General features: G+C 39.0%; 1 protein-coding gene across 8 annotated transcripts in view; it reads right to left on the reverse strand.

The window, feature by feature from the left end:
* LOC116760669 (membrane cofactor protein-like) overlaps window positions 1–22,297 on the reverse strand; it is a 62,352-nt gene that overhangs the window by 30,915 nt on the left and 9,140 nt on the right. For all 8 annotated transcript variants that reach the window (XM_032645901.1, XM_032645939.1, XM_032645891.1 and 5 more), the window contains exons 2-3: window positions 15,065–15,253; window positions 14,612–14,714 (exon numbers count right to left, since the gene is read on the reverse strand). In XM_032645901.1, coding sequence (XP_032501792.1) covers window positions 14,612–14,714; window positions 15,065–15,253 — 292 coding nt within the window. The remainder of the gene's footprint in view (window positions 1–14,611; window positions 14,715–15,064; window positions 15,254–22,297) is intronic.

A 22,297-nucleotide genomic window follows, 5' to 3' on the forward strand; every position in this document is an offset into this window, starting at 1 on the left:
GAAAAGAAAAGTTACTATGTTCTTTAGTAGTTACAAGATGGACATAATAATGAAAACAATTTTATATGGTTGTCTTCCTGCACTATAGTAATTTGAGGGAGAAGTTCCTTAAACAAAATATAATGTAAGTGCTAACTAAATATGCAACTTAATTAAATAGAGTTTCTGCATGTGAACACACATTGGCCCACAGAAAAATGTCTAAATTACTCTGTCATGTTTTCAGTGTAGCCCCTCCGCTATCTCTGGCAAATGCATCACACGTTCACTTCTCTACCCTTTTGCTCACACCATTCTGCTCAGTAAGGACTGAGCAGACAGATCAGGCCCTAGAGCTTGCCTGCCTGGATTCAAGTTCCAGCTCTAAGACTGACTTATTTGAGCTTGGGCAAGGCCCTTAGACAAGGTTCTCTTGCTCAGTTTCCTCATCTGTGAAAAGGGGGGTAACACTACATACCTCATAGGACTGTTCTGAGGATTGGATGAGTTAGCATCTGGCATGTAGTGAGTACTAGGTAAGTTTAGCTTTTTTAAACATTCTTTAGATAATATTCTTTAGATTCTTTATTAATATTCAGAATACAGGCATACCTCATCTTACTGCTCTTCACTTTATTAAGTTTTTAACAAATTGAAGGTGTATGGCAACCCTGCATCAAACAAGTCTATTTGTGCCATTTTCCCCAAAACGTTTGCTCACTTCATGTCTCTGTGTCACATTTTGGTAAATCTCACATATTTCAAACTTTATTACTATTATTATACTTGTTATAGTGATCTGTGATCAATGTCTTTAATGTTACTACTATGCCTCTGAGGCTCAGATTATGGTTAGCATTTTTCTGGTAATATAGTATTTTTAAATTAAGGTATATACATTTTTTTAGACATAATTCTATTGCACACTTACCAGACTACAGTATAGTATAAATGTACGTAAAAAACTCATTTGATTTGCTTTATTGCAGTGGTGTGGAAAGGAACCTGCGATATCTCCAAGATATGCCTGTATCTTTCTAGTAGTAGTTCAGGAATACTACTCAATGAAGTATTCTCCAATTATTTAAATTCATAATACACTCTTCTCCTTCTGGACTGTCACTGTAATGATCATGAATGATTCTATCTATTTGGTACTTTTCATTTACTACTTTGCTCTGATGCCTCTCTATATATTCTGTTTCTCAAGAGGGCTACAACTTCCTTGATTCTACATCTTAAACTTTTGGTGCCTAGTAGCCTCTTCTAAATGTTCCAGCGGAACATTCACTGGATATTCTGCTATTTTTACTTAATCAAGTTAAAAATACTCAGTGTAACTGCCTGTACCCACTTCCAGAGGACTTTTCCCTAAAGGCTAATTCATTGATTCTCGATTATAATGCATTAGGAGAGGATTCTGGGGTGATGGCAAAATAAGTGGCAACAGAAATCTGTCTCCACACCTTGATGATGACACTGACAGAATCTGCCTGATATCACTATTTTGGAAGTCTAGAATCTGTTCATGGCTTGCAATTACTAGGAGAAGACTTAGGTAAATTAACTTGATTTGAGTCAATTTTAGCTCTTAGCACGGTGGCAGCTACCTATCCCCCCCCACCCAGCTGGCATCTGTACACGTGTTGCTAGAGCAGCTTATAAGTAGCCTGTGGGAGCTAGGGTGGGCAAAAAGGAATCTGCCCTCCAAGTATCAGGGATTTGTGTTCTTACCACTGCCGCTTCTGATCACAGAGAAGCAGAAAAAGAGGTGGGCAGCCTTTGTTGTCACACCTCCCCCAACTTTTTCAAGCTCCTTCAACACTGGACAAATGATATCCAAGGGATTTAAAATCCAGCATCCTTTGCCCCTCCCCTTCACTTTTACTTTTTTTCCACTAACAGGAGCCAGACATTAAACACTAGGACATTCAAAAATAACTGCCATGTGGAAAAAAATTAGAAAATGATTCCGCCTGCCCAGAGAAAGGCTCAGAAAAAACCTGAGATGACCTTCAAGTTTATATGTCAGGCTGCTCCTCAGCACAGAGACACCATACAACAATCAAAAAACCAAACCAAACCAAAACAAAAAAACCCATAAAACAGTAAGCTCTAGGTAGTGGGCAGAATCTGATTTCCAGAGTTACCACATTATTAGATTCAAATATTGATTCAACAAAAAAGTTGTAAGGCATACAAAGAAACGGGAAAGGAAAAGTGTGGCTCGTACAGTGGAAAAATACATGAACAGAATTTTTTTCTGAAGGAGACCTCATGACAAATCTATCAAAGACTTTAAATGTCTTGTGAAGGCACTCTCAATGGAAATTAACGGATGCCAGTTCTGCCACCCCATTTTCCTTCAGTGAAGCAACCAAACAGCAGACACAGAGAAGCCAATGAAGAAGCCAAACAGCAGATCTTTGTGAAGACCCTGACGGGCAAGACCATCACTCTTGAGGTCAAACTCAGTGTCACCACTAAGAATGTCAAAGCCAAAATCAAAGACACTGAGGACATCCTGCCTCACCAACAGAGTCTGATTTTTGCAGACAAACAGCTGAGGATGGCCGTACTCTCTCAGACTATAATATCCAGAAAGAATCCACCCTACACTTGGTGCTTCACCTGCAGGGTGGTATCATCAAGTCTTCCCTCTGCCAGCTTTCCCAGAAGTACAACTGCAACAAAATGATCTGCTGCAGGTGTTATGCTCACCTGCACACCAGTGCTGTCAACTGCCACAAGAAGAAGTGTGGCCAAACCAACAACCTGTGCCCCAAGAAGAAGGTCAGGTACATCCTCTCCACTGGCTCTCCTTTTGCCCACAGGGTTGCCCCCTGCCTAAGCCCTGCCCTGGAGCCTCAGTAAAATTTGAAAGAAATAACTGGGATAAAGATGCACAAAGAACTAAAGGAAGAAATGTAGAAAGTCAAGAGAACAATATATGAACAAAATGGAAATATCAATAGGAGCTAGAAAACCTAAAAAGAATCCAAAAGTAAATTCTGGAGTTGAAAAGTACATTAATGGAAATGAAAAAGTCACTGGAAGAATTAAAGGCATATTTGAGAAGAAAAAAGAATTAGTGAAATTGAGATAGGGTAGTGGAAATTATTGACTCTAAGAAACAGAAAGAAAAAAGATTGAAGAAAAGTGAGCAAAGCCTAAGGGATCTGTGGGACACCAACAAATACACTGTGGGACTCTCAGAAGGAGAAGATAGAGCAAAAGGGACAGAGAGAATACTTGAAGAAATAATGGCTGAAAACTTCCCAAATTTGATAAAAGAAACAAATATGCCAAAAGCTTAAAATTCTCCAAAAGCTTAAAATTCTGAGTGCAGGTCTCTTTGTATTCATCTTACTAAGATACATGATAATCAGACTTTCAAAAGACAAAGAATGCTGAAAGCTGCATGAGAGAAGTGAATCATCACATACAAGGGATACTAATTAAGATTTGTCATTAGAAACTCAGAGACCAGAAGATGGTGGATTGATACAAAGTGCTAAAAGAAAAAAAGTCCTCTGTTTCCTTATTTATCTTCTGTCTAGTTGTTCTATCCATTATTGTGAGCGAGGTATCGCAGTCTCCAACTATTATGTCGAAATGCTTATTATGTAGAAATGCATATTTCTCCCTTCAATTCTGTCATTGTTTGTTTTGTTTTGGTTTGGTTTTTTTGGCCGCCCTGTGAGGCTTGTGGGATCTTAGTTCCCCAACCAGGGATTGAACTCGTGCCCCCTACAGTAGAAGTGCAGAGTCCTAACCACTGGACCGCCAGGGAATTCCCATGTACAATGTTCAATGTAAAATAATTCCCATGGTAACCACAAACAATATAACTATAGAATATACACAAAAGGAAACGAGAAAGGAATTTAAACATTTCACTACAAAAATCAACTACACACAAAAGAAAACAGTAATGCAGGAAATGAGGGACTAGAAAAAAGCTATAAAGCATATAGAAAACAAGTAGCACAATGATAGAAATAAATCCCTCCTCGTCAATAATTATATTAAGTGTAGACGGAATAAACTCTCCAATCAAAAGACAGAGATTGGCAGAATGGATAAAAACACATGATCCAACTATATGTTGTCTACAAGAGACTCACTTGACATTCAAAGACACAAATGCGGTGAAAATGAAAGGCTGGAAAAAGATATTTCTCACAAATAGTAACCAAAAGACAGTAGAGTAGCTATACTAAAATCTGACAAAATAGACTTTAAATGAAGAAGGTTACAAGAAACAAAGAAGCAAATTTTATATTAATAAGGATTCAGTACTGAAGATATAACAATTATAAACATTTATGTACCTAATGACAGACTATCAAAATATATGAAGCAAAAAATGACAGAATTGAAAGGAGAAATATGCATTTCTACATAATAAGCATTTCTACATAATAGTTGGAGACTGCAATACCTCGCTCACAATAATGGATAGAACAACTAGACAGAAGATAAATAAGGAAACAGAGGACTTCAACAGCACAGTAAAACAACCTGATCTCACAGATATATACAAAGCATTCTACCCAACAACAACATAATACACAGTCTTTTCAAGAGCATGTGGGACTTTTTCCAGGATAGACCATATGTTAGGTGACAAATTAATGTTATTCAAAACATAATTAATTATTTAATAAATAATTAATAATATAATTGGTTTATGCCACAAATTAATATTAATAATAGATTTTAAAAGACAGATATCATAAAAAGTATATTCTCTGACCACAATAGGATGAATTTAAAAATCAACATCAAAAGGAAAACTGGAAAATTCATAAAATTGTGAAAATTAAACAATATGCTTTTGAACAACCAATGGCTCAAAGAAGAAATCAGAGCAATTAGAACATACTTTGACATGAATGGAAATGAAAACGTAACATACTAAAACTTATGGGATTCGGCAAGAGCAGTGCTAAGGGGGAAATTTATAGCTATAAATGTTTACGTTAAGGAATGATAGCTCTGAAAAAACAAACTAAGTGTACAATTTAAGTAACCAGAAAAAGATAAACCCAAAGTTAGCAGAAGGAAGCAAATAATAAAGATTAGAACAGACATAAACAACAACAACAAAAAGAGCGAAACAAGAGAGAATATCAATGAAACTAAAAGTTGGTTCTTCAAAAAATGCGACAAAAGTGACAAACCCTTAGATTGACTAAAACAAAGAGATTAGACTCAAATTACTAAAATCAGAAATGAAAGCAGGAACATCACTATAGATTTGACAGAAAAAAACTATTATGAGAGTACTATGAACAATTTTATGTCACAAATGGATAAACTAGATATAATGGACAAATTCCTAGAAACACAAAACCTACCAAGAGTTAATTACAAAAACAGATAATCTGAATAGATCTGTAACTAGTAAGGAGATTGAATCAGTAATCAAAATTCTCCCAATTAAGAAAAATCCTGGATCTGATGGTTTCATTGGTGATTTCTACCAAACATTTAAAGAAGTAATACCAATCCTTCTCAAACTTTTCCAAAAAACTGAAAAGGAGGGAAGTCTTCCAAACCCATTCTGAGACAAGCATTACGGTGATAGCAAAATTCAATAAAGGTACTACAAGAAAAGAAAGCTAGAGACCACTATCCCTTAAGAACACTGATGCAAACAACCTCAACACAACACTAGCAAACAATTTAGCAGCATTTTAAAAGGATTAAACATCATGACCAAGTGGGAATTATTCCTAGAATGCAAGAGATGGCTCAACACATAAAAATCAATCAATGTAATATGCAACATCAAAAGAATGAAAGGAGAGATATATAGGGAAGATGGCGGAAGAGTAAGACGTGGAGATCGCCTTCCTCCTCACGGATACACCAGAAATACATCTACACGTGGAACAACTCCTACAGAACACCTACTGAAGGCTGGCAGAAGACCTCAGAGCTCCCAAAAGGCAAGAAACTCCCCACGTACCTGGGTAGGGCAAAAGAAAAAAAGAAAAAACAGAGACAAAAGAATAAGGACGGCACCTGCACCAGTGGGAGGGAGCTGTGCAGGAGGAAAAGTTTCCACACACTAGGAAGCCCCTCCGCGGGCGGAGACTGCGGGAGGCGGAGGGGGGAGCTTCGGGACCGCGGAGTAGTGCACAGCGACGGGTGCGGAGGGCAAAGCGGGGAGATTCCTGCACAGACGATCGATGCAGACCGGCACTCACCAACCCGAGGCTTGTCTGCTCACCCGCCGGGGCGGGCGGGGCCTCGAGTTCGGTTTTGGACGGAGCGCAGGGAGAGGACTGGGGTTGGCGGCTTGAACATAGCCTGAAGGGGTTGGTGCGCCACGACTAGCCGGGAGGGAGTTCGGGGAAAAGCCTGCACCTGCCGAAGAGGCAAGAGACTTTTTCTTCCCTCTTTGTTTCCTGGTGCGCGAGGAGAGGGGTTTAAGAGCGCTGCTTAAAGGAACTCCAGAGACGGGCGCGAGCCGCGGCTGGAAGCGCGAACTCCAGAGACGGGCGCGAGCCGTGGCTAGAACCGCGGACCCCAGAGACTGGCGGGAGACGCTAGGGCTGCTGCGGCCGCCACCAGGGGGGCTGTGTGCGAGCACAGGTCACTCTCCGCGCCCCTCTTCCGTGGAGCCTGTGCAGGCCGCCACTGCCAGGTTCCCGGGATCCAGGGACGACTTCCCCGGGAGTACGCACGGTGGGTCTCAGGCTGGTGCAACGTCACGCCGGCCTCTGCCGCAGCGTCATGGCGCCTCTGCCGCCGCAGGCCCGCACCGCACGCAGTGCCCCTCCTTCCCCCATCCCCCAACCCCCGGCCTGAGTGAGCCGGAGCCCCCGAATCAGCGGCTCCTTTAACCCCGTCCTGTCTGAGCAAAAAACAGACGCCCTCCAGCGACCTGCGCGCAGGGGCAGGGCCGGGTACAAAGCTGAGCTCCTGTGAGCTGTGAGAGCAGGGAGGAGAGGGGGAGGTCTCTCCCGGCAGCCGCGGAGGCGGCGGATTGAAGCTCCACAATCAACTTGATGTGCCCTGCATCTGTGGAATACCTGAATAGACAGGGAGTGATCCCAAATTGAAGAGGTGGAATTTAGGAGCGAGATCTGTGATTTTTTTTCCCTTTTCCTCTTTTTGTGAATGTGTGCGTGTATGCTTCTGTGTGAGATCTTGTCTGTATACTCTTGCTTCCACCATTTGTCCTAGGGCTCTATCCGTCCATGGTTTTTTTAAAAAAAATTTTTTTTCTTAATTAATTTTAATTGTAATAACTTTAATGTACTTTACCTTCGTTCTTTCTTTCTTTCTTTCCTTCCTTCCTTCCCTCCTTTAGACAGCGAATCACCCCAGGTTGAGGAGGTGGTCTCTGGGAGCAGGATTTATGATTTTTCCCCCTTTGCCTCTTTTTGTGAACGTGTATGTGTATGCTTCTGTGTAAGATTTTCTCTGTATAGCTTTGCTTCCAACATTTGTCCTAGGGTTCTATCCGTCCCCCCCTTTTTTTTTTTCTAAATATTTTTTAGTTCAATAACTATATTATACTTTATTTTATTTTTACTGTATCTTCTTTCTTTGTCTTTTCTCCTTCTTTCCCTCCTTCCTTCCTTCCTTCCTCCCTCCCTCCCTCCCTCCTTTCTTTCCTTCTTTGCTTCTTTCTTCCTTCTTTCCTTTCCTCCTTTCCTTCTTTCTTTCCTCATACTTCTACTAATTCTCTCTACATTTTCTCCTTCTTTCCCTCCTTCCTTCCTTCCTCCCTCCCTCCCTCCTTTCTTTCCTTCTTTGCTTCTTTCTTCCTTCCTTCCTTTCCTCCTTTCCTTCTTTCTTTACTCATACTTCTACTAATTCTCTCTACTTTTTCTCCCTTTTATTCTGAGCCGTGTGGATGAAAGGCTCTTGGTGCTCCAGCCCAGGAGTCAGGGCTCTGCCTCTGAGGTAGGAAAGCCAACTTCAGGACACTGGTCAACAAGAGACCTCCCAGCTCCACATAATATTAAACGGTGGAAATCTCCCAGAGACCTCCATCTTAACACCAGCACCCAGCTTCACTCAACGACCAGCAAGCCACAGTGCTGGACAACCTATGCCAAACAACTAGCAAAACAGGAACACAACCCCACCCATTAGCAGAGAGGCTGCCTAAAATCATAATAAGGCCACAGACACCCCAAAACACACCACCAGACGTGAACCTGCCCACTAGAGAGACAAGATCCAGCCTCATCCAGCACAACACAGGCACTAGTCCCCTCCACCAGGAAGCCTAAACAACCCACTGAAACAACCTTAGCCACTGGAGACAGACATCAAAAACAACGGGAACTACGAACGTGCAGCCTGCAAAAAGGAGACCCCAAACACAATAAGATAAGCAAAATGAGAAGACAGAAAAACACACAGCAGATGAAGGAGCAAGATAAAAACCCACCAGACCTAACAAATGAAGAGGAAATAGGCAATCTACCTGAAAAAGAATTCAGAATAATGATAGTAAGGATGATCCGAAATCTTGGAAGTAGAATGGACAAAATGCAAGAAACAGTTAACAAGGACCTAGAAGACATAAAGATGAAACAAGCAACGATGAACAACGCAATAAATGAAATAAAAAGTACTCTAGATAGGATCAATAGCAGAATAACTGAGGCAGAAGAACGGATAAGTGACCTGGAAGATAACGTAGTGGAAATAACTACTGCAGAGCAGAATAAAGAAAAAAGAATGAAAAGAACTGAGGACAGTCTCAGAGACCTCTGGGACAACATTAAATGCACCAACATTCGAATTATAGGGGTTCCAGAAGAAGAAGAAAAAAAGAAAGGGACTGAGAAAATATTTGAAGAGATTATAGTTGAAAACTTCCCTAATATGGGAAAGGAAATAGTTAATCAAGTCCAGGAAGCACAGAGAGTCCCATACAGGATAAATACAAGGAGAAATACGCCAAGACATATATTAATCAAACTATCAAAAATTAAATACAAAGAAAGCATATTAAAAGCAGCAAGGGAAAAACAACAAATAACACACAAGGGAATCCCCATAAGGTTAACAGCTGATCTCTCAGCAGAAACCCTACAAGCCAGAAGGGAGTGGCAGGACATACTGAAAATGATGAAGGAGAAAAGCCTGCAACCAAGACTACTCTACCCAGCAAGGATCTCATTCAGATTTGATGGAGAAATTAAAACCTTTACAGACAAGCAAAAGCTGAGAGAGTTCAGCACCACCAAACCAGCTTTACAACAAATGCTAAAGGAACTTCTCTAGACAAGAAACGCAAGAGAAGGAAACGACCTATAATAACGAACCCAAAACAATATAGAAAATGGGAATAGGAACATACATATCGATAATTACCTTAAATGTAAATGGACTAAATGCTCCCACCAAAAGACACAGATTGGCTGAATGGATACAAAAACAAGACCCTTATATATGCTGTCTACAAGAGACCCACCTCAGACCTAGAGACACATACAGACTGAAAGTAAGGGGATGGAAAAAGATATTCCATGCAAATGGAAACCAAAAGAAAGCTGGAGTAGCAATTCTCATATCAGACAAAATAGACTTTAAAATAAGGACTATTAAAAGGGATAAAGAAGGACACTACATAATGATCAAGGGATCGATCCAAGAAGAAGATATAACAATTGTAAATATTTATGCACCCAACATAGGAGCACCTCAATACATAAGGCAAATACTAACAGCCATAAAAGGGGAGATCGACAGTAACACAGTCATAGTAGGGGACTTTAACACCCCACTTTCACCCATGGACAGATCATCCAAAATGAAAATAAATAAGGAAACACAAGCTTTAAATGATACATTAAACAAGATGGACTTAATTGATATTTATAGGACAATCCATCCAAAAACAACAGAATACACATTTTACTCAAGTGCTCATGGAACATTCTCCAGGATAGATCATATCTTGGGTCACAAATCAAGCCTTGGTAAATTTAAGAAAACTGAAATTGTATCAAGTATCTTTTCTGACCACAACGCCATGAGACTAGATATCAATTACAGGAAAAGATCTGTAAAAAATACAAACATATGGAGGCTAAACAATACACTACTTAATAATGAAGTGATCACTGAAGAAATCAAAGAGGAAATAAAAAAATACCTAGAAACAAATGACAATGGAGACACAACGACCCAAAACCTGTGGGATGCAGCAAAAGCAGTTCTAAGGGGGAAGTTTATAGCAATACAAGCCCACCTTAAGAAGCAGGAAACATCTCGAATAAACAACCTAACCTTGCACCTCAAGCAATTAGAGAAAGAAGACAAAAAAACCCCAAAGCTAGCAGAAGGAAAGAAATCATAAAAATCAGATGAGAAATAAATGAAAAAGAAATGAAGGAAACAATAGCAAAGATCAATAAAACTAAAAGCTGGTTCTTTGAGAAGATAAACAAAATAGATAAACCACTAGCCAGACTCATCAAGAAAAAAAAGGAGAAGACTCAAATCGATAGAATTAGAAATGAAAAAGGAGAAGTAACAACTGACACTGCAGAAATAAAAAAAATCATGAGAGATTACTACAAGCAACTCTATGCCAATAAAATGGACAATCTGGAAGAAATGGAAAAATTCTTAGAGATGCACAACCTGCCAAGACTGAATCAGGAAGAAATGGAAAATATGAACAGACCAATCACAAGCACTGAAATTGAAACTGTGATTAAAACTCTTCCAACAAACAAAAGCCCAGGACCAGATGGCTTCACAGGTGAATTCTATCAAACGTTTAGAGAAGAGCTAACACCTATCCTTCTCGAACTCTTCCAAAATATAGCAGAGGGAGGAACACTCCCAAATTCCTTCTACGAGGCCACCATCACCTTGATACCAAAACCAGACAAGGATGTCACAAAGAAAGAAAACTACAGGCCAATATCACTGATGAACATAGATGCAAAAATCCTCAACAAAATACTAGCAAACAGAATCCAACAGCACATTAAAAGGATCATACACCATGATCAAGTGGGGTTTATTCCAGGAATGCAAGGATTCTTCAATATATGCAAATCTATCAATGTGATAAACCATATTAACAAACTGAAGGAGAAAAACCATATGATCATCTCAATAGATGCAGAGAAAGCTTTCGACAAAATTCAACACCCATTTATGATAAAAACCCTCCAGAAAGTAGGCATAGGGGGAACTTTCCTCAACATAATAAAGGCCATATATGACAAGCCCACAGCAAACATCATCCTCAATGGTGAAAAACTGAAAGCATTTCCACTAAGATCAGGAACAAGACAAGGTTGCCCACTCTCACCACTCTTATTCAACATAGTTTTGGAAGTTTTAGCCACAGCAATCAGAGAAGAAAAGGAAATAAAAGGAATCCAAATCGGAAAAGAAGAAGTAAAGATGTCACTGTTTGCAGATGACATGATACTATACATAGAGAATCCTAAAGATGCTACCAGAAAACTACTAGAGGTAATCAATGAATTTGGTAAAGTAGCAGGATACAAAATTAATGCACAGAAATCTCTGGCATTCCTATACACTAATGATAAAAAAATCTGAAAGTGAAATCAAGAAAACACTCCCATTTACCATTGCAACAAAAAGAATAAAATATCTAGGAATAAACCTACCTAAGGAGACGAAAGACCTGTATGCAGAAAATTATAAGACACTGATGAAAGAAATTAAAGATGATACAAATAGATGGAGAGAAATACCATGTTCTTGGATGGGAAGAATCAATATTGTGAAAATGACTCTACTACCCAAAGCAATCTACAGATTCAATGCAATCCCTATCAAACTACCACTGGCATTTTTCACAGAACTAGAACAAAAAATTTCGCCATTTGTATGGAAACACAAAAGACCCCGAATAGCCAAAGCAATCCTGAGAACGAAAAAGGGAGCTGGAGGAATCAGGCTCCCTGACTTTAGACTATACTACAAAGCAACAGTAATCAAGACAGTATGGTACTGGCACAAAAACAGAAAGATCGTTCAGTGCAACAGGATAGAAAGCCCAGAGATAAACCCATGCACATATGGACACCTTATCTTTGATAAAGGAGGCAGGAATGTACAGTGGAGAAAGGACAGCCTCTTCAATAAATGGTGCTGGGAAAACTGGACAGGTACATGTAAAAGTATGAGATTAGATCACTCCCTAACACCATACACAAAAATAAGCTCAAAATGGATTAAAGACCTAAATGAAAGGCCAGAAACTATCAAACTCTTAGAGGAAAACATAGGAAGAACACTCTATGACATAAATCACAGCAAGATCCTTTCTGACCCACCTCCTAGAGTAATGGAAATAAAAACAAAAATAAACAAATGGGACTTAATGAAACTTCAAAGCTTTTGCACAGCAAAGGAAACTATAATCAAGACCAAAAGACAACCCTCAGAATGGGAGAAAACATTTGCAAATGAAGCAACTGACAAAGGATTAATCTCCAAAATTTACAAGCAGCTCATGCAGCTCAATAACAAAAAAACAAACAACCCCATCCAAAAATGGGCAGAAGACCTAAACAGACATTTCTCCAAAGAAGATATACAGAATGCCAACAAACACATGAAAGAATGCTCAACATCATTAATCATTAGAGAAATGCAAATCAAAACTACAATGAGATATCATCTCACAGCAGTCAGAATGGCCATCATCAAAAAATCTAGAAACAATAAATGCTGGAGAGGGTGTGGAGAAAAGGGGACACTCTTGCACTGCTGGTGGGAATGTGAATTGGTTCAGCCACTGTGGAGAACAGTATGGAGGTTCCTTAAAAAACTACAAATAGAATTACCATATGACCCAGTAATCCCACTACTGGGCATATACCCTGAGAAAACCAAAATTCAAAAAGAGTCATGTACCAAAATGTTCATTGCAGCTCTATTTACAATAGCCCGGAGATGGAAACAACCTAAGCGCCCATCATCGGATGAATGGATAAAGAAGATGTGGCACATATACACAATGGAATATTACTCAGCCTTAAAAAGAAATGAAATTGAGCTATTTGTAATGAGATGGATAAACCTAGAGTCTGTCATACAGAGTGAAGTAAGTCAGAAAGAAAAAGACAAATACTGTATGCTAACACATATATATGGAATTTAAGGGGAAAAAATGTCATGAAGAACCTAGGGGTAAGACAGGAATAAAGACGCAGACCTACTGGAGAATGGACTTGAGGATATGGGGAGGGGGAAGGGTGAGTTTTGACAGGGCGAGAGAGAGTCATGGACATATACACACTAACAAACGTAGTAAGGTAGATAGCTAGGGGGAAGCAGCCGCAAGGCACAGGGATATTAGCTCGGGGCTTTGTGACAGCCTGGAGGGGTGGGATGGGGAGAGTGGGAGGGAGGGAGACGCAAGAGGGAAGACACATGGGAACATATGTATATGTATAGCTGATTCACTTTGTTATAAAGCAGAAACTAACACACCATTGTAAAGCAATTATACCCCAATAAAGATGTTTAAAAAAAAAAAAAAGAATGAAAGGAAAAAAAACCACATGGTCACCTCAATTGAGGCAGAAAAAGCATTTGATAAAATTCAATATTTTTCATAAGAAAAATACTTAACAAACTAGAAACAGAAGGAAACTTCCTTAAGATAATAAACTCCATACATGAAAATCCAACAGCAAACATCATGCTCAGTGGTTAAAATCTAGAAGTTTTCCTCTAAGATCAGAACAGGCATGAACAACTGCTTTTACCACTTTTATTCGACGTGGTACTAGAACTTCTAGTCAGAGCAATTAAGCAAGAAAAAGAAATATAGTTCTAACTTGGAAAGAAAGAAGTAAAATTATCACGGTTTGCAGAGGATATGATCTTCTACATAAAAAACCCTGAAGATTACACACAAACACACACACACACACACACACACACTGTAAAAACTAATAAGTAAACTCAGTAAATTACCAGGATACATAGACAATATTTAAAAACCAGTTGTGTTTCCATAGCATATTACATTTACCTTTTAAATTCACATTTTTTATAAATGTTCAGTATCCCTAACATATGCTATTAAAAGAGCCCTGTAAAACAAAGGCTATTATTAAATCCTCAGTACCACTTTTTGAGATGCTTCACTCCTTTGTAGTAGTTTTAAAAATAAGGTTTTCCAATTAAGAGATCTTGATCAACATTATTGTCTAAGCTTACCAGGTCACTTTTGGTCTTGTGACATCTTACAGATTACTTTGATATAAGAACATCTTCAGTTGGCAACTCTACCCCTCAGTTCCATAAACCTATTTCACCTTGAGAACTGACCATTTTAAATAGGGTGCATTGTGTTGTCAAGAATAAAGTCACCATGATTAACACATTTTTAATGCTTATGAGAGGTTTATTAATACACATACTAAGTATTACACAATTTTACTTTCCTTCAATTTAAATTTCTTTCTACTAGTTACACATCTTTTCAGTCTCCATAAAAAGCCCAAGAGTTATTTGGCTACAGTACAACTTGTCACACAGAAAGCAAAAGTAAATCAACTTTGTGGGAATGTTTAAGAAGAGAGGCAAAATGAAAATGGATTTAGTAACATATAACATTATTTCCTCTAAGGAGCATCCTACTTACCCAACATTACAAACATAATGAGCCTCTGAGCCAAACAGAATACTTCCATTTGGGTAGTGTACTTGGCCATTTGGGGGATCCCCTAGGTTAGGACACTGTTTTCCTAAAAGGAAAATTTCAAATTTGTTGTTTTATACCAGTTTCAAAACAGATTTGAATCAAATTCAATATTCTACATTGCTCACTTGAATTCATGGGAATATTATTATCTTTTGTTATTTACTTTCTTTAACTATTATAACGTCAAAGAAGATTCACATTTACCCAGGCAACCAATTGTGGAAAAAAAGGTTCCCTGGAGATTTTTCAAAGTCTGAATGCACTGCTGTCTAAAACCTATATTCACATGAGAAAACCATTTCAGTCATAAAATATGAACTCTAAAATGTGTGAAAAATCTCTAGAGCAATAAAAAAGTTTTTTGAATTAAAAAAAAAAGTTTTGTTTACTTACTTGTACAGGCCTCCTGGAGAAGTGACCACATACTATCATGCTGACAAACAGCAGTAGTAGGAAGAGAAGGACGCTTGGGCTGGTAACCTGGGCGACATTCATACTGTATACTGTCCCCAGGCCTATAACTGGGTTTAGGGACACCCTGGAGCCGCATAGATTCATACCTTGGTGGCTCACCACAGGCATCTAGGTATAAGAGAATAAGAGCATAAAAATATTTTATCTCATTCACCAGCCAGGGACTGTGGCCTGGCATCAGGTAGGTAGTACAGAATAAATGGAAAAGTTCTCAGCAAGATTTTAAATGACCGTCCCATGCTTTTACCCAACTGGTGGTGTATGTGCCTTACTTACATTAAATAACAACCTATTAACTTTTGGTTTGTTAGGGAATAAGATGAATTTTTATTCAAGAGTAAATTAAAGAGATAGCATCAATGTTTTTAGTTCTGAAATATAAATACATTTTAGGTATGTATCCTTCCCCACTTTTTTCTAAATTCATTTCAAAACTCATCTCTCCTCTAAGAAGTCTCCTACAGTATACAGCACTCTGTTCAGATTACTCTTCCATAGTTTGAAACACAAGCATATGATCACTTGTCATTTCAGGCTCAGTTTCCTCTCAGAAGGCAAGGTCCTAGAGGGCAGTGATCATATGCCTTCCTTCTCTACTACACTCTGTACTCAGTTGGTACTCAAGACATGCTATGGTAAGAGATGAATATAAAATATGCCTTGTGAGATTCATAAATCAAAATAATTATGGACCGAAGTATTTCAAAAAATAATACTCAGTTTCATTTGTTTCCTATTAGTGAATTGAGCATTTTAAAAGTGGTGAATAGACACCATGTAAATATCAAAATGTACTATCTGAAAAGCATTACATGGAAAAACAACTTGCTCTCTTCGACATTACTTTAAATATAATTTAACTTTCCTTCACAGATCAATGGATTGCTCATATCTCAGAAGCTCCCTGAGGTAGCTGTTTGGGTTGTTTATCCAATATATCCCAACAGTGAAGCTATTATATTGTTATGCTTGTATAATTTTGTACTTCTGGGATTTTTTGGGGGGGTGTTGAGGGAAGGAGTTTTTACTCCCTAGAATAATGTCATTTCTACCTCAGCAAGCCCTCTTGCTTTATTTTTTTTGCTTTTTTTTTTTTTTTTTTTTTGCGGTATGTGGGCCTCTCACTGTTGTGGCCTCTCCCGTTGCGGAGCACAGGCTCCGGACACAAAGGCTCAGCGGCCATGGCTCACGGGCCCAGCTGCTCCACGGCATGTGGGATCCTCCTGGCCCGGGGCACGAACCCGTGTCCCCCGCATTGGCAGGCGGACTCTCAACAGCTGCGCCACCAGGGAAGCCCCCTGTTGCTTTTCACTATCTGAGCACTTGATAACCTAACAAATCTGTTAGAAAAATTATGTAAAACAATGTGATGGAGACATATTAAGTCCTAAAGGACTAAAGGAATTCAGAGGCCTCTCTTATAAAGTTAAGAACCTAAGGAGGAGATGGGTGCGAGCCACGGTTATCAGCGCGGACCCCAGAGACGGGCATGAGACGCTAAGGCTGCTGCTGCCGCCACCAAGAAGCCTGTGTGCAAGCACAGGTCACTATCTACACCTCCCCTCCCGGGAGCCTGTGCAGCCCGCCACTGCCAGGGTCCCAGGATCCAGGGACAACTTCCCCGGGAGAACGCACTGCGCGCCTCAGGCTGGTGCAATGTCACGCTGGCCTCTGCTGCCGCAGGCTCACCTCATGTTCCATACCCCTTCCTGCCCCTACGCCAGCCTGAATGAGCCAGAGCCCCCGAATCAGCTGCTACTTTAACCCCGTCCTGGCTGAGCAAAGAACAGACGCCCTCAGGCGACCTACATGCAGAGGTGGGGCCAAATCCAAAGCTAAACCCCAGGAGCTGTGCGAACAAAGAAGAGAAAGGGAAATTTCTCCCAGCAGCCTCAGGAACAGCGGATTAAATCTCCACAATCAGCTTGATGTACCCTGCACCTCTGAAATACCTGAATAGACAATGAATCATACCAAAATTAAGGCGGTGGACTTTGGGAGCAACTGTAGACTTGGGGTTTGCTTTCTGCATCTAATTTGTTTCTGGTTTTATGTTTATCTTAGTTTAGTATTTAGAGTTTATTATCATTGGTAGATTTGTTTATACATTTGGTTGCTCTCTTCCCTTTATAAAAATATATAGATATATATTTTTTCTTCATTTTTATCTTTTTCTGAGTGTGTATGTGTATGCTTCTTTGTGTGATTTTGTCTATGTAGCTTTACTTTTACAATTTGTCCTAGGGGTGTGTTTGTCCATTTTTTTTTTTTTTAGTATAGTTTCTAGAACTTGTTATCATTGGTGGATTAGTTTTTTAATTTGGTTGCTCTCTTCTTTCTTTCTTTCTTTTATTACTTTAACAATTCTTTAAATTTTTAATAATTTTATTTTCTATTTTAATAACTTTATTTTACTTATTTATTTCTTTTTTTCTCCCTTTTCTTCTGAGTTGTGTGGCTGACAGGGTCTTGGTGCTCCAGGCGGGTGTCAGGCCTGTGCCTCTGAGGTGAGAGAGCCGAGTTCAGGACACTGATCCACCAGAGACCTCTGGCGCAAAGTAATATCAAACAGTGAAAGATCTCCCAGAGATGTCCAACTCAACCCTAAGACCCAGCTCCACTCAATCACCAGCAAGCTACAGTGCTGGACACCATATGCCAACCAACTAACAAGACAGCAACACAACCCCACCCTTAGCACAGAGGCTGCCTAAAATCATAATAAGGTGACAGACACCCCAAATCACACCACTGGAGGTGGTCCTACCCACCAGAAAGACAAGATCCAGCCTCATCGACCAGAACACAGGCACTAGTCCCCTCCACGAGGAAGCGTACACAACCCACTGAATCAACCTCACCCACTGGGGTCAGACACCAAAAACAATGGGAACTACGAACCTGCAGCCTGTGAAAAGGAGACCCCAAACACAGTAAGTTAAGCAAAATGAGAAAACAGAGAAACACAGCAGATGAAGGAGCAAGGTAAAAACCCACCAGACCAAACAAATGAAGAGGAAATAGGCAGTCTACCTGGAAAAGAATTCAGAGTAACGATAGTAAAGATGACCCAAAATCTTGGAAATAGAATGGAGAAAATCCAAGAAACGTTTAACAAGGACCTAGAAGAACTAAAGAGCAAACAGACAATAATGAAAAACACAATGAAATTAAAAATTCTCTAGAATGAATCAATAGCAGAATAACTGAGGCAGAAGAACGGATAATTGACCTGGAAGATAAAATAGTGGAAATAACTACTACAGAGGAGAATAAAGAAAAAAGAATGAAAAGAATTGAGGACAGTCTTAAAGACCTCTGGGACAACTTTAAATGCACCAACATTCGAATTATAGGGGTCCCAGAAGAAGAAGAGAGAAAGAAAGGGACTGAGAAAATATTTGAAGAGATTATAGTTAAAAACTTCCCTAATATGGGAAAGGAAATGGTCAATCAAGCCCAGGAAGTACAGAGAGTCCCATACAGGATAAATCCAAGGAGAAGCATGCCAAGACACGTATTAATCAAACTATTAAAAATTACATACAAAGAAAAAATATTACAAGCAGCAAGGGAAAAATAACAAATAACATACAAGGGAATCCCCATAAGGTTAACAGCTGATCTTCCAGCAGAAACTCTGTAAGCCAGAAGGGAGTGGCAGGACACATCTAAAGTGATGAAAGGGAAGAACCTACAACCAAGATTACTCTATCCAGCAAGGATCTCATTCAGGTTCGATGTAGAAATGAAAACCTTTACAGACAAGCAAAAGCTATGAGAATTCAGCACCATAAACCAGCTTTACAACAAATGCTAAAGGAACTTCTCTAGGCAGGAAACACAAGAGAAGGAAAAGAACTACAATAACAAACGAAAACAATTAAAATGGTAATAGGAACAGACATATGGATAATTACCTTAAATGTAAATGGATTAAATGCTCCAACCAAAACAAAGGCTGGCTGAATGGATACAAAAACAAGACCCATATATATGTTGTCTACAAGAGACCCACTTCAGACCTAGGGACACATACAGACTGAAAGTGAGGGGATGGAAAAAGATATTTCATGCAAATGGATATCCAAAGAAAGCTGTAGTAGCAATTCTCATGTCATACAAAATAGACTTTAAAATATAGAATGTTATAAAACACAAGGAAGAACACTACATAAAGATCAAGGGATCAATCCAAGAAGATATAACAACTGTAAATATTTATGCACCCAACATAAGAGCACCTCAGTATATAAGGCAAATGCTAATAGCCATAAATGGGGAAATCGAGAGTAACACAATCATAGTAGGGGACTTTAACACCCCACTTTCACCAATGGACAGATCATACAAAATGAAAATGAATAATGAAACACAGGCTTTAAATGATACATTACACAAGATGGGTTTCATTGATATTTTTTGGACATTCCAACCAAAAACAACAAAATACACTTTCTTCTCAAGTGTTCCTGGAACATTCTCCAGGATAGATCATATCTTGGGTCACAAATCAAGCCCTGGTAAATTTAAGAAAATTGAAATCATATCAAGTATATTTTCTGACCACAACGTTATGAGACTAGATATCAATTTTAGGAAAAAAAATCTGTAAAAAATACAAACACATGGAGACTAAACAATATACTACTAACTAACCAATCACTGAAGAAATCGAAGAGGAAATCAAAAAATAGTTAGAAAAAAATCTCAATGAAAACACGACGACCCAAAACCTATGGGATGCAGCAAAAGCAGTGCTAAGAAGGAAGTTTATAGCAATACAATCCGACCTCAAGAAACATCTCAAATAAACAACCTAACTTTACACATAAAGCAATTAGAGAAAGAAGAACAAAAATCCCCCAAAGTTAGCAGAAGGAAAGAAATCATAAAGATCAGATCAGAAATAAATGAAAAAGAAATGAAGGAAACAATAGCAAACATCAATAAAACTAAAGGCTGGTTCTCTGAGAAGATAAACAAAATTGATAAACCATTAGAGAGACTCACCAAAAAAAAAAAAAGGGAGAAGTCTCAAATCAATATAATTAGAAATGAAACAGGAGAAGTAACAACTGACATGGCAGAAATACAAAGGATCATGAGAGATTACTACAAGCAACTATATGCCAATAAAATGGACAACCTGGAAGAAATGGACAAATTCTTAGATAAGCACAACCTTCCGAGACTGAACCAGGAAGAAACAGAAAATATAAACAGACCAATCACAAGCACTGAAATTGAGAAGGTGAATAAAAATCTTCCAATAAACAAAAGCCCAGGAACTGGGCTTCCCTGGTGGCACAGTGGTTGAGAGTCCGCCTGCCGATGCAGGGGACACAGGTTCGTGACCCAGTCCAGGAAGATCCCACATGCCACAGAGCAGCTGGGCCCGTGAGCCATGGCCTCTGAGCCTGCGCATCCGGAGCCTGTGCTCCACAACTGGAGAGGCCACAACAGTGAGAGGCCCATGTACTGCAAAAAGAAAAAACAAAAACAAACAAACAAAAAAGCCCAGGACCAGATGGCTTCACAGGCAAATTCTATCAAACATTTAGAGAGGAGCTAACATCTATCCTTCTAAAACTCTTCTAAAATGTAGCAGAGGGAGGAACACTCCCAAACTCATTCTATCAAGCCACCATCACCCTGATACCAAAACCAGAAAAACATGTCACAAAGAAAGAAAACTACAGGCCAATATCACTGATGAACATAGATGAAAATATCCTCAACAAAATACTAGCAAACAGAATCCAACAGCACATTAAAAGGATCCTACACCATGATCAACTGGGGTTGATCCCAAGAATGCAAGGATTCTTCAATATACGCCAATCAATCAATGTGATAAACCATATTAACAAATTGAAGGAGAAAAACCATATGATCATGTCAATAGATGCAGAGAAAGCTTTCAACAAAATTCAACACCCATTTATGATAAAAACCCTGCAGAAAGTAGGCATAGAGGGAACTTACCTCAACATAATGAAGGTCATATAGGACACACCCACAGCCAACATCGTTCTCAATGGTGAAAAACTGAAACCATTTCCACTAAGATCAGGAACAAGACAAGGTTGCCCATTCTCACCACTATTATTCAACATAGTTTTGGAAGTTTTAGCCACAGCAATCAGAGACGAAAAAGAAATATAAGGAATTCAAATCAGAAAGAAGAAGTAAAGCTGTCACTGTTCTCAAATAACACTATACATAGAGAATCCTAAAGATGCCACGACAAAATTACTAGAGCTAATCAATGAATTTGGTAAAGTAGCAGGATACAAAATTAATGCACAGAAATCTCTGGCATTTCTATACATTAGTGATGAAAAATCTGGAAGAGAAATTAAGTAAACACTCCCATTTACCAATGCAACATAAAGAATAAAATACCTAGGAATAAACCTACCTAAGGAGACAAAAGACCTGTATGCAGAAAACTACAAGACACTGATGAAAGAAATTAAAGATGATACAAACAGATGAAGAGATATACAATATTCTTGGATTGGAAGAATCAACATTGTGAAAATGACTATACTACCCAAAGCAATCTACAGATTCAATGCAACCCCTATCAAACTACCAATGGCATTTTTCACAGAAGTAGAACAAAAGATTACACAATTTGGAGGGAAACACAAAAGACCCCAAATAGCCAAAGCAATCTTGAGAAAGAAAAACGGAGCTGGAGGAATCTGGCTTCTGGACTTCAGACTATACTACAAAGCTACAGTAATCAAGACAGTATGGTACTAGCACAAAAACAGAAATATAGATCAATGGAACAGGATAGAAAGCCCAGAGATAAACCCATGCACATATGGTCACCTTATCTTTGATAAAGGAGGCAAGGCTATTCAATGGAGAAAAGACACCCTCTTCAATAAGTGGTGCTGGGAAAACTGGACAGCTACATGGAGAAGAATGAAATTAGATCACTTCCTAACACCATACACAAAAATAAACACAAAATGGATTAAAGTTCTAAATGTAAGGCCACACACTATAAAACTCTTAAAGGAAAACATAGGCAGAACACTCTATGACATAAATCACAGCAAGATCCTTTTTGACCCACCTCCTACAGTAATGGAAATAAAAACAAAAATAGACAAATGGGACCTAATTAAACTT

This window comes from Phocoena sinus, chromosome 1 (assembly GCF_008692025.1).
Source record: "Phocoena sinus isolate mPhoSin1 chromosome 1, mPhoSin1.pri, whole genome shotgun sequence".
Taxonomy (NCBI): domain Eukaryota; kingdom Metazoa; phylum Chordata; class Mammalia; order Artiodactyla; family Phocoenidae; genus Phocoena; species Phocoena sinus.